This window comes from Morone saxatilis, unplaced genomic scaffold (genome assembly GCF_004916995.1).
Source record: "Morone saxatilis isolate NCDOM2014 unplaced genomic scaffold, NCSU_SB_2.0 Contig21, whole genome shotgun sequence".
In the NCBI taxonomy this organism is placed as follows: domain Eukaryota; kingdom Metazoa; phylum Chordata; class Actinopteri; family Moronidae; genus Morone; species Morone saxatilis.
In genome coordinates, this window is record NW_023339774.1 from 14,152,724 (window position 1) to 14,171,112 (window position 18,389).

At 37.5% G+C, this 18,389-nt stretch overlaps 1 protein-coding gene across 1 annotated transcript in view; it reads right to left on the reverse strand.

Annotated features, from left to right (window-relative positions):
* The window catches only part of brinp1 (bone morphogenetic protein/retinoic acid inducible neural-specific 1), a 104,613-nt gene that overhangs the window by 43,922 nt on the left and 42,302 nt on the right, over window positions 1-18,389 (reverse strand). The window contains exons 3-4 of the mRNA XM_035667392.1: window positions 12,556-12,746; window positions 453-622 (exon numbers count right to left, since the gene is read on the reverse strand). Coding sequence (XP_035523285.1) covers window positions 453-622; window positions 12,556-12,746 — 361 coding nt within the window. The remainder of the gene's footprint in view (window positions 1-452; window positions 623-12,555; window positions 12,747-18,389) is intronic.

The window sequence follows — 18,389 nt, forward strand, 5'->3', positions numbered from 1 at the left end:
CAGAGGGTGTGGCCATGGGATGGACTACACCTGATTTATCCTGATTGCTGGGCTTTAAAAGTGGTTGATCAGTGTGTCTCGCTCTCTCATTCCAGCCAGCAGGTCCTTGGTTTGATGCTGTCTTTGGTTTTGATGCATGCATTACCTTTTTCCACACTTCACCCATGTCCACCCACACACTCACTACATTACTGACAAATACTGACATACATATAGATTTTGTGTGAATATTGGTTAATAAAATGTATTTTGCTTGAAACAGTTAAATTGTCTGTGTGGTCTCCCTTCTTTGTCATGAGCTAAGGGTGGGTTCATGACAACGCTGCATCTGAGAAGAAATATTATTCCTCAGGTAGAGCAACCATGTCTCATTGCACAGCAATGTTGACATAATTCAATAAACGTGTGTGTGTGTGTGTGTGTGTGTGTGTGCGTGTTCAATATGCACCAACCTTGATGGCATTGGTGGAAATCTGGATCTCATGCAGCTTCCTCATCGTGCCGTCGCGGTCAATAAAGTAGGACGAGGCCAGTTGATGAAGGGCTTCAACGTTCTGAGTAGCATTGGCAAGCTTCCTGTCCAGCTTGTTTTTGGCCAGGTACATAGTCAGTGCCTCCTCTCCTACAGGTAGCACAAGAAAATGGAAATATGTTTAGGATTATACATATACTTAATGCCTTGGATGTTTTGGGAGAAAAAAGTAGGATGCACGGTGTAAGTACAGTGTTAAAGAAAAATAGTGAGTCAAGTATTTAAAGTAGGGGTAAAGAAATTACTTTAATTTAAGGTGCACTGAATAAATAATGTGAGTATACTCAAGATATCTTCATTTGTTAGAATTGTCCAATCCAGGTTTATCTCAGCTGCCAATAGAGCTCTTAACAAGAGAGATAAGTCATAGGTCTGAATACCAAGGCAAGCAGTTTTAGCTTGAGAAACCAGATGCCCCAGTTTTCCAGGAACAGTCTCAGTATTTGCTGCTTTATCCCCAGCTGGCACCATCCCCAGAAATGTCCCCGGATTTACCCTTATTGGGATAGCATTATTTTCAAGAGAGGTCTAGTGATATAGAATTTTTACCCCAATACCACAGGAATGGTATCCTGTGAAGAACAAATATAACACATCCGGTATCTTTTTTTTCCACTCAGCTAGCCCAGGAAGGGAAAAGACAAATTTAATATAAACACACACAAATAGAAAATAACTTTACCGATTGCAGAGATTTAATTAGTGCAAAGAAAATTTGAAAAGTAGAGATAAGTACAGGAGCTGCTGCAGTAGTAGTAGTGGTGGTGTTAAAACCATGTGGATTTTACCTGTTTATTTGTACAGTAGGACTGCTTTGTTTTTGTTTTTTAGTTCATGTGGATGACAAAATTTACTTATGTGCATGCATGGTTAAATCAAATTACTGACCCTGTGCTGATTGTAACACACTGCCTGGAGAGGTGTTAACCATTCCTTTCTATTTCTCCTACTTAAGACAGACAGGGTCCGTTTTTCTCTCTATTCTTTTCAACAATGCTTTTAAACCACGTAGATCTAATACCTTAGATATAAGTTGTTGTCTCTTAAATCAACAACAATCTGCACACAACACAATGAGCTCTCCACTATGAAAAAGAATTGAGATGTTTCTCATCTGATCCAAGAATTTGGTTGGTATCCTGCTGATATAACTATCTACAAGAATTAAGCCAAACACTCGTGATGAGGCATTGTTGTTTTTGGTGGTGGTGTCATTCTGGGGATAGTTGCAAATGCAAATGTAGGTCAACATGAAATCCTTACTCATTTTCTGAGGTAAAGAGTTCCCACCTGTAATGTGATGTGAATTTAAAACCACCACCACTGTAATAGGGTCACAACTACTGTGAGTATAAAACTGATTATGCACACAAGAAAATCAGCATGTCTCTAATCGCTCTCCATAAATGCAGTCCTATGCCCAGAATTAAAATTGGAGAGGTAAGAAATTAATACCCAAAACATCTTCAACCTTTACCATATGTGTCTATGTATGTATGTATGTATGTCAAGTTTGATTGCCCACGGGAAGACAGGGGGGATTGTATTTAAATGGAAGCCACTGACCTTTCAGTAAGTGTCTATACACCACAAAGGGGAAGAATGTGAACGCTTAGAGCAGTAACAGGGCCAAATATTTACAGAGCACCAGACAATCTCCCTGATTTGCATGTCATACGTTTGTTTGTTGACACACGATGAAGGGTTGAGCTGCTCATTCTATACACATCATATTTTTCCATCTTTTACTCCTACAAGCAGAAACAGACGCACAAAAAGCAAACAAGCAAACACCAATTCATTTCCACGAGCTCACACAAACTTGCCTTCGAAGATTACTGTTCAAATGGCAAACCATATGCCGGGAACTCGCTCAAGAGCATGTCACATATGTTCAGGTTTCTAGTGATGTGAATGGTTATTTGGCCCCCAGCGATGCATTGGAGTTGGTCACTTAACTTGTGGTGACCGTGACTAGGGGTGGGTGGCAGTCAGGGTCGATGTCTCATGCCTGGTTAGAGTACAATCACTGAGGGGACGAGGCCCCATTCTCTGATGCTACCATGCTCTCTCTCCCTCGGGGGTTAGCAAAGTTACTTACACACACTTGACTTACACTACTGCACAAGAATAATGGTCCCACATTAAGCCACTGATATGCCCTTTTTTATATCTATTGCAACTTAGTGTGGCATAAAGGAGATCTTCCGTACATAAATATTTTGTGGTTATTGCTGCTGGTCAGGCAAAATCATTACCTCCGAGGCTTTAAAAAATTCATCTGTGTGCACCTTTCTGTAAGTAATACATTGTGTTACATTATTACAGGGGCACCTCACTGGCACACTGCCAGAATTAATCAGCTCATGCAGAGCTTATGTGTTTACAGCTGAGAGGTATTTAAAAACAACGTACTGTTTCACTTCAAAATCCGTGAGAGTGTGTGAAAGTAAATGCACATCTACTACATATGTTCATTGTTTTGTTTTTTTCTTTTGCTTGCATGTGAGCGGTGATGAGGGTTACGAGTTCAATTATGGTTTTAAAGTAATGGAATGGCTGGGAGTGCTCCATTTGGTGTTAATGGCACATGTGTGGGTCATTTTATGGAGAACAACAAACTATACTGCTTTCTGCAGTGTAGAGGAAAGAAGCTAATGGATGTTTTTGTTGTTCTCTTTTTTTAAAGAGAACCCTAACCCTAACATTTTCACAAACCATATAGATTCGCAGAGTAGGCTACATAAGATACAGACAAACACACACACATTAGGACTTACCCTGCTTAATTCTTTTAAGCATTCAAATTGTGTTTTTCAGGGAAATCTGGGAAACAGACCTCATCATAATAATTAGCTATTTTTCTGCATATATTATAAATGTTTGTATATAATTTATATATAAAATATTGTTTATAATATTGTTTTGTATATAATATTGTAAATATTGTCTGAAGCCCACCACAACTTATATTTCACAACAGACCACAGTTGACAGCAGTTAAACCCAACTATAATATATGGAAACTACAAACTCTAATGTGATAAACATAATAAATAAATGGCCACTGATTTCTGTAATCATTTCTGCTTGAAAACAGGTGGATAGACCTTAATGAAATGCATAATAAATGCATACACACAGTACATTCAAATAAGCAGAGGAATGAATTGAACCAATTTTCTACTCAACCACAGGCAGTGCTATTAAGAGGCTAGGGAAAGCTTCGGTTCCCCAAAATGACCACTGGAAAAAATAAGTCACTTCACCATCTCCCTCACATAGCTATAGTACTGTCAGGATCACACTGAGTTCAGTAGCAGGTCCACCATTTAGTACCCACATAATGGTATTCAACATAGGCTAATGGGCTGTCACTATCCAGAGATCAGTGGGGAAGCTTCTCTATCACACGTCACACCTTTCCCATTTCGTTAATTTGGGAAGTTATGGATGGATTTTCAAACATCCTCAGGTGTTGGATAACTTCTTTAAACAACAACCAGCACATTGTGCTGCTTTGACAGCGTCAATAGTGAGTTTAAATATATATTTAATAATCTGGTTGATTTGGAAACTGTGCTGACTTTGTTATGTTTTGTGTGGCCTATGCTGTTTCATGCTCTTTCTCTTTTAAGTTGCATTTTTGGGCGCCCGGTTAGTTCAGTTGGTAGCGCTGGTGACCCATGTACCGAGGCTGAGTCCCTGATGCAGCGGCCCAGAGTTTGAGTCCGACCTGCGGCCCTTTGCTGCGTGTTATCCCCTCTCTTTGCCCCCCTTTCCTGTCTACCTTCAGCTGTCTCTATCAATTAAAGCCCAAAAAAACATGTTTAAAAAAAAGTTGCATATTTGATCTGCTGCTGATGTGGTCTGGGTAGACTAACGTGTTGTTTTAGGATAATTGAAAATGTACAGTGTTTTTTTTTGGGTAGTCTCTGTGTGAAATTTGCCTTGGCCCACCCTGGTCTGGTCAGTTCCTGCTATAACGTTATGGGCTTGCACTCTCATATTGTGCCTTGTGTACTGTGTGCTAGATACTTGTTGTGGTGGTAGAAAAAGCTCTGAATATTTTCATTTTAAACTCCCTATAAATTATGTAGGCTATATGTGTTGTTAGAATATAATTAGGTTGAGATCCTAGACATCCACAACATCCACACATGTATTACTGTGACCCTCTGTGAGCTCTGGATAAGTTAATGTTAATTTGTGAGAAGAATGATATATGGAATGTGATTGTAACAAAGTCAAATGTTCACAGCTGACTAGGTTTATGAATGATCATAACCACCAATCGTCATAATTATTTAGCTTCCCCATGCCTTATGTCCTATCTCTGCCTATGTACTCAACTATAACTAGATTGTCCCTGCTTCATGCTAGAGATCTGAAAGTGGGGATGCTGCTTTGAGATAGCCAGGCTCTCCATGCACAATTATGCCCTGTACTTTTTGTTGGCAGTAGAACAACATCTACAAAAAGTATGATGTGGCAAATGTAGTTAAGACTTCACCGGGTAGTCTTCCACTACAACACAGGGCACAGCCAGTGTTCTGCATATGAACTCTAGCCTCAGGCTTCAGTGACCACAAGTCATTATAATAAACGACTTCTTCCTTTTCAGTGCTGAACGTGTAAGACTGCTGCCCTGAAAAGGTGTCTGATCCAGTCATATAGGTTGTGTATTCACTAGAGAGTAGGAGGGCAAATGAGACTTCAGAGCTAAGATACAGTCCCTCCTACCTGTGAGATCTTTATTTGGTAGCTCATCACTCAGGAGCTATTCCCATACAACATTTCTTGAGCTGGTATGACCAGAAGCTTATGGTGGTTAATGGGGAGGTTGATTTTTCTATGAAGCTGACTTGTGCTACTGTTACAGTTCAAACATAAAAATAGTGATATCATGTCTGTACCCAAAGGTACATTTGTCAGAAAAATACCCTGTAATGTATGAAAAAGGTCCTTAAGATGATAACTGTGGACATTTATTTAATTTTAAAGGTACAGAATCATGGCTGACAACAACCTTAAGGTGCAGGAAAATGTTACAGCAAATCAGTCATCACAAAATCTTGATAGAATAGATTTCTATCAAAAATAGAGTTTTGTTTATTGAAATAAAATAGGCTACTATTAAACTTATATTTAATTATTGGTCTGTGTGGCATGGGAATAATTTCATGAGCAAAGAACTAGGACAGCACTTAAACTTTTTTTAATTCTGTCAGACAGACGTCTCAGGCAAGACACCCTTCTTCAGCATGCATTCAGTTCACAATGGATCTATTTGAGTGATTTTTTTTCATTTAATCAAGTAGCTAATTGTCAGTGTAGCAGAATTAAATGCTTCAACTAGCCATTACCATTACTCCCAGTTTTAATGTATTTAAGTTTTATTGTCAATCTATTTTCTCATCCTTTGCATTCCTACTTGGGAACCTCGTTTTTCTGTATATATAAGGTTTTCGGTTCAGTCCCCAGAACTGGCAGGATAAATCTCGATGGGCAAAGTGAAGAAGCTGCACTTGCCCCTCCTTCATTACCCCCATTGAAGTGCCCTTGAGCAAGGCCCATAACGCCACCCGCCGTGTCTGTACTGTGCGTGTACTTCCAGGTATGAATGTGCAGTGCGTTCCTGCAAGAGAGTCTGTACCTTTCCAGTGGGTGCCAGGACATAAAGGTAAGTTTTTGTCACTAGGGGTACATAAATTCTGTTTTAGAGGTACAGAAAAGAGGATATAAAAATGTACCATGTTCAGAGCTACAGTGCTTGCACCCTTTAGGTCTATTCCTGTACCTTGATTTTTTAATGTGTATGCATTAGCAGTCACCACTGTCTCATTTTTGCAACTTGTAGCCACAGTGGTTGCTGTTCAGCAAAAGGTTTAGTAGTAGTAGTAGTAGTATCACTTTAAGAGGTGTATTTTTTTTTTTCTTTTAGCCCAATCGGCAGGACAATGACCTTTTCAAAAATGTAGTTAAAGGGAATTCAATTGCTTGTTTGTCTTCCCACGCTTTCATAAACATATGCATCTCTTCTCTCTCTCGACTCAAACGCTCTAGACCTCTCTGTACAAACACCAACAGAATTCACTGTGAAACAGCAAATTTCTCATTTAAAGTGGAAAAACTGATTTCAAACATATGAGGGAGTGGGGATGACAGATGTGTTGAAATATGTCCCTCACAGCTTTAGTAAAATGCAAATCTGTCCTTCACGCTTTTTCTGATAGCAACACCTTCCTCTAGCATTTATACACAGCCTTGGCCACATTGACATGTTTGGATTCTACTGTCAGTAAACATGCTGCACCTACAGCATTGTTCTTAGTGGCTGCAGGCAAACTGAATATGTTAAGTATCTATGTCAAACTGTTTTGATGTGTTTTCCAGTTTCAGCTTCAGTACATCAGTTAAATCCTGGAGCATTGACTCACAGCAGTCGTGTCTTTTGTTGGGAAGAGTGAAATGTATTTGTTCTGTTTAAACTTCAAGTCTCCCACGCGCAGTGTGCACCCAGGATGCAGTCGGATCATATGTTGCACTTCAAAATACACATGCCTTGATGCCTCCTTTACAGCTTCCACATATGCCAGAAACTCAGCTTGAGGTGGTATGAACTAGTTGAAATGTTCAGACAGGAAAAAAAGCAATTGTTAATTATTTCCGCAAACATCTTCAGCAGATGCTGTCAGTCAGTAGTGTTAAACGAAATTAACTGACAGTCCTCCTCTCTTAAATGCTTATTAGAATGGAGCTTACGCTGACATTACCACAGTACCATATTTCCACACATTTGCTAACTCTAAGAACTGAAGATTTGAATTAATATGGTCCTTATTTTGTTCATTATTATTATTATTATTATGACATTTTTAAATAGATCCGATTTAATCATGTTCAGCTCTTTAAACATTCTTTGAACCTATAAAATCTGATTAATCTTTTAAAGTGCAACAACCACAGCACAATTAGTGAGCCATTGTCTCGCTGCACCCTGGGCCAGTACTTCTCCACAGGCATCACAAAATATATAAGCCTTTATATTCAGTAAAGAGTCTCACCATAAATCTAGACAAAAACAAAGGGTATTGTCAAAAACCTTTTTTGTTCTCTAAGCTCTGGGTGTTGGTGCCCAGTGCTTCCAGGCACCACAGGCACCATTGTTTGTGCCATGAAAAGAAGCCAAGGGACAATAAAATATAAACAAATAAATAAATAAATAAAAAAAAAGGTCACACTTTATTTGTAGAATCCAGAAGTAATACTGTACTAAACATAGGGCTTTGGTTTTAAAAAGGGGATGAAGAACGGGGTTACATAATGGATTAACTGACAAACAGCACTGGTCAGTTGTTCAAACGGTATCTGGCAATGGCAATGGCAGTAGTGTTTATCTGCAAAAACACAGTTTTGATTTATTTTCCTCACTCGTGTAGTTTTTTGTGCCCTCCAGGGAATATCAATCAATAGTATTGGTTTAATCATTTTTGATTATTTTATGATTTATTTTGATGGCTTTTTGCAAATGAACTCTTCTTTTACTGTTGCACATTTACTTGACGAAAAGGAAACGGAGGATGGCTGCACATAAAAAAATATGTGACATCAAAACAGGAGACTGTGGTACTCTCTACCATCTTACCCCAAGCCTTAACCATGTTCTTCCCCGAAACCAAGTCGTCTTATTGCTCATCAGAAACACAATATATGCATGTTTGAGGCCTAACAAAACATGTTTAGTGCATTTCCTTTCGTCTTCTATCACTGATTGCTAGCTTGCAGTCTTATTCTTCACTGCCTTTGCGGGTGCATTGATATGCTTCTTTGCCTGTTACTACCACCAAATGTATGGGGCTTTTTTTTTTTTTAGATTTGATCTGCTTCTGCTCGAACTGTATGCTTGCCCTCAGATGTTGTTCCCTTCGTCCTAGCTTCAACCCTTCTCCTCACACTTAGGTTGCTTCTGCACGCTCATGAAAGGTTCACTCTCAGATTTTCTCTCTGCTCTCAGATTTTTTGTGCAATAACCCTGTCAAAATCCCCCATCCAAAAGAATGCCAGCTGTAGTGTTGACCAATGAAATGATTCCTGGCTTGTTGCGGACACTTGTACTTTACTTCTTGTATCCCTTACTCTATAACTGTGTTTATTCACTCCTGCCCACCAAGGCTTTATTATATGTTCTTCCCTTGCTTTTTTTTACAACTTTCGGAATAAAAGGACAGTTAATATATACCACTGCCCGTCCCTTTTACTTTACTATAATAGCTACACGTAATAGTAGCCCTAAAAAGCCCCGTACAAATGTTGGTCAGTGGATTACTGGTGCCAGGACTATATATCATCATATGTGCATCTGCACAATCATTGAGCCCACTTTATTGCTCCATAGCACTACTAGTGGTCAGGTACTCCACACAGTACCTTTAACTGTAAGCTTACCAGATCAGAAAACACCTGCATAAGACTCATATGGGATGTTTTCTCAAACGAAATGTGGGACTGTGTATTTGTCACTTAGGTTTCAATCATTTATCAAGACTAAACTAAATGAAATGTTGCAATATAAAGATAATAGCTGTTTGACGCCCTGCACAACCAGTACGCTCATGAAGAAAGAAAGCAAACATGCTAGGTAACATAACTCTGCTTCACTGCTCATGCATTGTAACCATTTCTATTCAGTTCAAAGGAGGAGGACCTCTAATAGGCTCTTTAGACTTAACCACTTTAAGTTGCCTGTGAGAAGGAGAATTCACTTCTTTCCTCTCAGTTGTATAATGACTCTTGAAACCAGAAAGTGTAGGTGGATAAAGAGAGAATTAGCCTCTCCTTCTTACTTTATCACTAGTTTGGTGTGCACATTTATTGGTTCATATAACTGTGGTCTTTAATGGGCAATCTCAAGATTGAGATAAGAGTGTGCTGACCCATAACTTGAAACAAAGGTTAAAGATACCACGGGGATAATTCAGAGGTACAGAATATGAGCCAGAGGTTCAAAAAATAATGAAAGGCACGACATGTGAAGAGGAAACATATAAGGTGATGCAATAAAATGGGATTAAGCAGGATGCTGTGGTTGAAAATGATACTGCAATTATTTCTGTGACAATGTTTTTTTCAACTGTCCAATTTTAGCCACCTGGTGCATCAGTGGCAGTGGCATTCTTACTAGCTTAGACACACTTAATTACATTTTACCATATAATGTTTCGGTCCAATATTGTATTTCCAATTTCCAGAATTAGTGTTCCAGCATGAATCACCTTACAGAGTGGTGTATACGATATTGCAACTCTAACTGTTCACACCTGATATTCCTCTGCACAATTTAACTAAATTATTAAAGCCTGTTTGACATTAAGTGGACTGCAACATTTTAAAATGATATAATGAAACAAATACTCCCCAATTAAACCAGGTTAGCATGTGTTAAGTTCAAAGATCAAAGTATATCTGTATAGCATTATTAAGGAGTGGAAAAACATGACAAAAGTGTCACAAATATTTCTCTAAGGCATTTGATTCTGAGATTACAAAGTGACATTGTGCAACATTTTACACAATTGCAGCGACTACCTGGCAATGTTTCATGCATACAATTATATAATGCAGTGTCTGAGTAAAAGAGCAGATTATCTTACTAATTATATCTTTGAAATGCAATTGGCAAAGTAATCACAGTTAGCTGCCTTCATGCGTCCCTCAGAGCTTGCGATAAGATAAGAAATTCAAGGGAGAAGCTATTTATATATAGACTTGGACAGAAGGGGTGCTTAACTTTTATTTTGGGAAGCACATCCAAAAACTGAAATCGTCCTTTAGAGGCATTTATTCCTCTTTCCGTGAGCTTTTGGAATTGGGAAATTAATGTGAGTTTAAAAATATATTTGCTCACAATTGCAGGGTTTTGGGGAGATGGTTTATTATTGCAAAAATAATAAAAATGATTTTATAAAATAACAATCAAAAAAGCACTTCTTCTCTGAAATAGGCTACCTAAAATATGCACCTAAAGTGTGTCTTAAATAAGTCAGTGCTTGTAGATACATTAGGGCAATACGTATGATAATTACCCTCCCCTACTTACCTGAAAGGTCCATGAGTACAACTACTTACGAAAAAGATTATCTTCAGGTTAATGTTGCATGTGCATAAAAATGCAATTACCATACGTATGGTCTTGGGGTGTTGTGAATGAAATTGAAGCTGTGTTGTCAGATCCTTGTGCATTTAGGCAGCTGTTTCAGAAGATGTTCTTAGCAAGTCTCCTGCAATTAGCATGTCATTATCACATTTGGTCCATCTACCCAGTATGGAAAAAGCACATTGTGTAGATGTAAAAAGTAAAACTACTGATTACATTATGTTCTTATTTGCATGTAATGTTGCGTGGGGCAGTAAACAAGGCTGTGTAAAATAGTATTTAAGTTCTGGCTTGAGGTCAACAGACAACTGAAAACTAATGTTGGGAGTTTTAAAGGCTTGCAAACCCTTCATATTGCCTGTGGGAACATGTCAATTTTGCTTTTTGACTGCCAGCCTAAGGACAGCCAGGAGCTGAAATACCTATTGGCTACTACAAAGTTAAACCTATATTTTAATGTTTAAACTTCCAGTATAATACTGTTTTTCTTAATCTTCATTCTCACTCTCTCACTTAACTTCACTTTTGGTTGATTTATGTACTGTATCTCCCACATGCATAAGGTATTATGTAGGTATAACGTGATACATACTAATCACGTCTCATAAACTATTCATTGAAAGAGTTCTCTGCAATGTATTTGACAGCTTCAAGCTGGCAGCCACACCTTAAGTGCACATTATTGGAGATTGTGAGAATTCACATTATTTCTTATGATGTTACAATATGTTTTGCCTTTTCACTTATCAAATGTACCCATGTGTTCAGTGGGGATGGAGTTTGGTGACTGTGGATATAAGATAGTCCTGTCATAGCTTTGATGCAAGTTTTGCACCAAGTGGTGTCCCGCTGGAAAATCCACTTAAGCCAGACAAGATGGAATACCTGTTCAGAATAGAGTGATACTTCTCTCCAGTCAGTCTCAAGTGGATCCTGTGCACCAACCCTGGACAACTGACAAATCCACATACCTGAATATAATCATTGCTATATATTTAAATGTAGGTATGGGTTTACATTTACTTCTCATACAGCCTCATCATACTAACTAACCAATAACAATTAGTGCCTGATTTAAATTTTGACTTTCATGGACTCTTAAATCTTTGGGTTATTTGTCCAAATGCTAAATGTTTAAGCACACATTGTCATCAAAGAAATGGATTGGAAGCTGCTACTCATGCATCAGTGCTGTTCTGTTTCTTCATTCTTATTACCTTACATCTGCAACTGCTGCTCTGACACAAATATGTCTAACAAAATGGTTCAGTAAGTCGACTGGTCTTTCACTGTGGTCACTTTAAGGTGCCCTAATCTCGCTGTGGAAGAAAGTAATTCAGTTGGTTTGTGACAAAGTACACAGTCTGCTTTGTCCTGCCCTCTTGTGATGTAGCTGCAGTTTTGCTGTGGGAGAGTTTTTCAACACCCAGGAGAACAACTTGACCTCAAACTGCTTCACTGAGCTGTTTTGACGTTGTTGCAAACAGGCAGATGAATAATCCTAGACACCATGGTGTTGCAGTTTCACAGTAAAATCATATGGGGTCATTGAATGGTCCTATATAAACTGGTGAAAGTGTTTTGTCGTGTTTTTATAGATGCTGCAGGTACTATATGGAATTAATATTCATATAAAAATCTGTGTTTTTAAATAATAATGTATAAAATGACTAACTCAAGTCTTATTTGCAGCCCAAGAAATTATCTTTCTGAACGGAGCCCCCCCAACCTTACCCATAAAGTAATTTCACTGACATGAAGCATGTAAACAAACCATAAACCATGTGTAAAAAGCATTTAAAACAGTGTGCAAAAACTGTTAATCAAGCATGGAAGTGAGCAAATGAAACCAGTGAACCTCTCTTACCTCCCAGGGTGGCTGAGATGAGAATGTGGGTTCCATATTTCTTAATGATGGTGTCAATGAACTGCTGAGTGGTGGGTCTGCGGCCCAGCAAGCGTACGCTGCGCTGGAACTCAGGCATGAGCGGCACCGGGTTCCGGATCAGGTCCCTTCTCTCGATCGCTGTATTCCTCACCTTCCAACGTGCAAATTCCCTGACAATCATAAGAAAAACAACTGCTTACACCAAAATTACTTTCAGCCCGGTTTTCAACAATAGAAGTAAAACACTATTAATTGCAGTTTGGTAACACAATAATTATCTTGACTCCATCTCATCAAATGCATTTTTGGGAAAACAATACACTGGTAGACACATCTGGTAGTGCACACTGCGGTCTTAGATAATAATTAAGACAATAATAACTGGAGTACTTTAATAATTTATAAAGCATTTCTGAGCTCCCAGATCTGAAAATTCACATTGAAGTTAATTTTAAGACTATAAAGCACAATAACACACATGTTTAATTTCCAGGTTATTTATTCACTCTGATTTAAACATTACAAATTTTTTGAATGGACTGACCAGTGCATGTTATGTTTTCATTACAATTGCTTGCTAGTTCTTTTTTTTCTGAATAATGTTCCAACTTGAACCTTTAGAAAAAAGTACAAAAACCAACAAGAGATTATATAAACCAACAGTACAACTTGCTCATTATGCCCTTGTTGTTTTCAACTGCACTTGAAGATGTACTTCACTGTGTAAATATTAGAAAGATTCCGTAAAATATTTGTGTGGATGTTCATGATGTTTGCTTCTGTACCTAAGGAGACACACATCAAGAAAACCTTTTCACAGACAGACATTACAGGCATCTCTGCTACTCTGAAGGTTACAGAAAAAACAAATATTCCTTGCCCTGAGGATGAAAACACCAGGTTTTCTTCAGCTGTCTAAGATAGAAATGCAAAGGAAGGCACACTCTTATTGAGTCAGTAGCTAATACCTAGCATATCGAGGAAATGAAAGTCAGTGATTAGCATGCATGTAAGTAGGTTTGGTTGTGTAGTAAAGTTTTCTGAGAGTTGCATACAAATTTTTATATTGTTATCGTTATAAAACAAGTGGCTCATACATGTAATTCAGGATATTTTCTCCCGGGAAAGGCACAGCATGAAGAGCATTTCTGATATGTTGGTTCATTTATAAGGAGGTATCATTTTAATGCAAATTTAAACTGAAGCTGTGATTTTCATCATCTGCTCTATCAATCACAGAAATGCTTTCCATTTCCATTGAGCACAATCTCAACCACTCCCACCACGATCAAACATACATGCACTTTTACCTAAAAAGTGAGAGTATGCATACATACGGATGTACACATTGAGATGGTATAAGTAGACCAGTCTACACTATCCACACTGCTGGGATGAGCACAAAACTAATTCTTCTTATTATATAGACAGAGTGAAAATGCTATTTCCTAATTACTGACTGATAGTTTTAAAAGCATTTCCTCAGAATTAGATTTAAATTGAATTTAGATATATTTAATGATACATACTTTAGTATATGAATGATGAGCCCAATTACAGTAAGTGTGTGACTATATGTGCAGCAGAAGCTCTATTGGCTCAAGCACAAACAAAAGGCTCCATCATCTCAATAATGTAACCTTAAAAGCCTGCTCTAACTGAAATCTGAGTTCTGTTCAATATCTGCACATAAATACAATGAATTTAACTAACAAATGTACGTAACTGCAAAAAGACACATGCACACTCTTTTTTCTTTCTTCTAAAATTTTTTTAGAATACTTTATCTGCTCTTTCTGTGTTTTTTATATTGCAATTGAATGTTACTAAAACATGTCTTTTTAGTCCTGGATGAATGAAATAGAAACAGAATAGACAAAATAATGTAAAGCAATAATACAATATAAATAAAGTAATTCTACAACCTCAACTTTGATGAGATTAACTTTCTGAATCAGTTAATTGTTATTGTAATAAGTCAAATATTCTACATCTGCAAAAGTTGGATTCATTATACCCAATTAAACATTTTATTTTTGTTGCAATATTTCTAAGCATTGTAGAAATCAATAATTTTTCTGTTGAAGAATATGAAAAGTTAATGTGTCCTCTTCTCCTCTACTCTTCCTAATACTACTGGTGACATCTACACTAACACTAAGCAACTTTTAAAACTCATGCATATTGTCTTGATTACAATCAAAACAAACCAAGAAACACATTAGAGGTGAAAGTAAAAAATCCACTATAAGAGCTCTTTTTTTTCACACATCAAGCTTCTGTGTAATGTACTGCAATTAAGTGAATAGCACTAAAGGTTTGTTTAAGAGATTTAAGAGTTTTATGGCCCAACAGTGCAATTATCACCCTATAAAATGTTGTTTTTTTTTATTTAAAAGTATGCAATTTGGATAAATGGTACAGCATAGTGCTTTATAACAGCATAATCCAAAGCTTTCCTTCAAGTCTTTTCCTTCAAAGCCCTCAAGGACTCCTTATAATGATTTAGCCATGAATAGGTGGGTCCCTTCAAATTGATCGTCGGTTACTTCATCTGAATTCTCTGACACACAGTCAGCGATGTGTCAATCTGTCTGAGCATGGCTTGACGGCAGCACTTTTTAATGCCCTATTCAGCACTCTATATTAGCATTTAAAGTTGAATTCCGTTCTTCCAGTGGGCTGTTGCGTAATCACACAACTTCATGTTGTAGCCAACATTTCAAAGGTAATATCTTGACAACTCTCTCAAAGAAGAGGTCATTTTACACATTTAGTACTTTCAAAGAGCAGTTAAAAGTGAACATGTAGTATCAGAATGGTTGAATGGATGATTTTAATGACAATACAGACTATTACCCTGCACCACTTTTTCTTTATTCTGTCTAATAACATACATCATTGGGGAATGTTTTCCAACCAGATATTCAATAAATGCTTTGTGGCAGATTTGCAGAAGTCTTCCTTTTGACAACTTTGCAATTCCTCAACGTTGCAAAGACACAAGTTCTCATCTGGCGGGACAGGGCTCACCACTCATACTTGTACATGCTGATTCAGCCTCCATTTCTGTTCCAGGACTTAGCTTTATAAGAAGTACACGTTGTTGTTATTTCTGAAATCTGGAGCAAAACATTCAAGCCGGGGGAGCTGCGAGAGACAGATTTGCAGCAGATGTACATTCCTTTTCATTCTTCGCCCAGCTCCCTCACTGTATCCCTGCCGCTATCTCTGTCAGATATCACTTAATTTTCGGTGAATGCTCCTCATGCCTCCGTCACTGCCAATTATTACATAAAACTTTATATGGCAGCCATATGTACTTGGGCCCTTCTGCCCCAGATTAGGCATTCCAGCAGATGGAACCTGCGACATGATTCACTGCTTTACTTACAGCTCCAAGACCGATTTAATGACCTATCAAAGGAAGTTAAGAGGAGATAAATGGCATTGCAGCTGTATAGGAGGAAAATGGGAACGTAGGTGATTATTGCTTTATGGTGTTCAAGTAACTCGTGTGGGAGGGCGGGTACATTACATTTGCCTGCGTGGAAGTGTCTGTGACCTACAGAAAATACAGAATACATAAATAGAGGGACATAAATAAATGCTCATTTATAAATACTTACTGCAAATGACACAGACAGCCATATATATGTATATATATTTATATATATATATATTACTGAAGAAGGTCATAGTGAAACCTTCTACTGAATATACTGTATAGTGGATCCTTATACATGGATAGTCTGGATCCATTGGTCTCACATACATACATTCATGTGTTCTAACAAGCAACATTTAGAACAAAGCATTTGCTTGGTGATAGATGAGTTTATTTATTTATTTTCTTTGAAGAATCAGCTAAAGTCGGTTAATCCCCCAGTGCCCTCATTCAGACCACCATTTTATTTGATACCATTCCAATGTTTGCCTCAGCACAGTTTAGTTAAGTAGACATGAACAGTAGTTGCTAGGAAATGCATTATTGTAATCATGCAGCTAAGTTTGTCTCATCTCATACATTGTAGATCAGAACGACAATGTTTTTCACCAGAGATCATTTGCTGTAAGGAATGTGCTGGCAGTTCCAACATGTGTGCTTCTATTTCAGACCTCAATCAAGAAGTCTGAAGAGAAGTACTGTTCGGAGCACATCGATTGTATTGACATGTACTGTCTTTTTAATAAATGTGCAAGGAGAGAACTCAGAAAGATAACAAGGAAAGTCAGTCAAACACCTGATAAATAAGAGCAGTACAAGTAGCTTTGATTTCCTATGGATTTCTTGCATGAAATATCAATATGAACTGTGTACAGTGTCTTGTGTCAGTGTGTACAAGATTGTCCGTCCTTGTTAGAGTCAAATTACAGAGAATGCTCATGAACATACTTGAAAGTCATCTTTTGAGGATCAACTAGATGCAAAATGCAATGTATAACTGAGATGGCAGAACGTAAACAAATTAAAAATTTAACAGAATGCATTAACACATTTCTGCCAGTGTCCCAGTTTTATTATTTTGGATTAACTGATGTTTACAAGGGGTGTAACGATTCATTCATTGCATCAATGCATCAACTGTATATTATGCCAATTCAACTGCAACAATCTGCTAAAAGAAATAACTAGGATGAATTACTGTGAGTTCAGCAGTAATCAACTTGAAATGCTTTGAACCAAACTATTTGCATTTTCAAAGAGTTGATCATGCTTCTGACCAGGAAAATAAAATTGTGCAGCAAAACATTAAAGTTGTCATCCATAAGACTTTCATGAAATCAGACCTTGTGTTTGATACAATTAGGTCGACATGTTTTTATGCAATAGCCATTTTGTGTATTTGCATTCAGTAATTACCTCTTTATATTTTTATTATTAATGTCAGGGTCCGCCATCCATGCTCTGGACTGCACAAGGGAATCCCAGGAAACAATGCATTTATGTAATCCAGTGCTACTGTTTTATCATTAATATTAGCCTCACTGTTTAATGTTCAATCTATATTATTATTATTATTATTATTATTATTATTATGCTACTGACGTTGCTTCACATTAACTGAAGAAGGTCATAGGTCATCGGAAACTTGAGGTATTTATTATGAAATAGTCACAGGAAATTGCATTGCATTTACCACTGAGGTTAGTGTTATTGTTAATCAAAAATGTGCCAACAAAATAAGAAAGCTGTCATTTTATGCATTTTCTGTCAGATTAGAACAAGATGGACCAAGTCACAATGAGCAGTTTGAGACATGAAGAAGGTCAGGAAACAGCTTTTACAACTTCTCAGCAAGGTAACCAACTAATTTACTGTGCCCTGCTGTTCCATGGAAAACTACTGCCACCATGTGCAGCAGGAAATCAGATTGCTGTCAGTTTGCTTGTCTGCACTGTAAACAGAAACACCAGCTGTTGCACAGTTGTTCTGTTGTATTTTTGACTAAGCTTCTTACTGGCTGGTAACTTTTTCACAAATCTGGAGAAGTATTGCGTTAGAAGTATTATGTTATATAACTCTTTCTATGAAGCATAAGCAATACATTATATATGCCTTTCAAATTGTATTATGCATATAGCATTGTAAAAAATCTATAACTTTTTACAGTGACTATGATGTCTTATAACAACAGTTACAAAGTATTCTATATACTTCCTTTGTCAAGTATTATTTTGTATCATTGTATACTGTTTAGACAGTAATTGCTTTACTCAGTCTGCGTGAGTTATAGGTGTTATGAGTATCATGATGCTCTTTCTAACCATAATGGATGGAAAGTGTGGCTCTGGCATGTCATAACACCTTC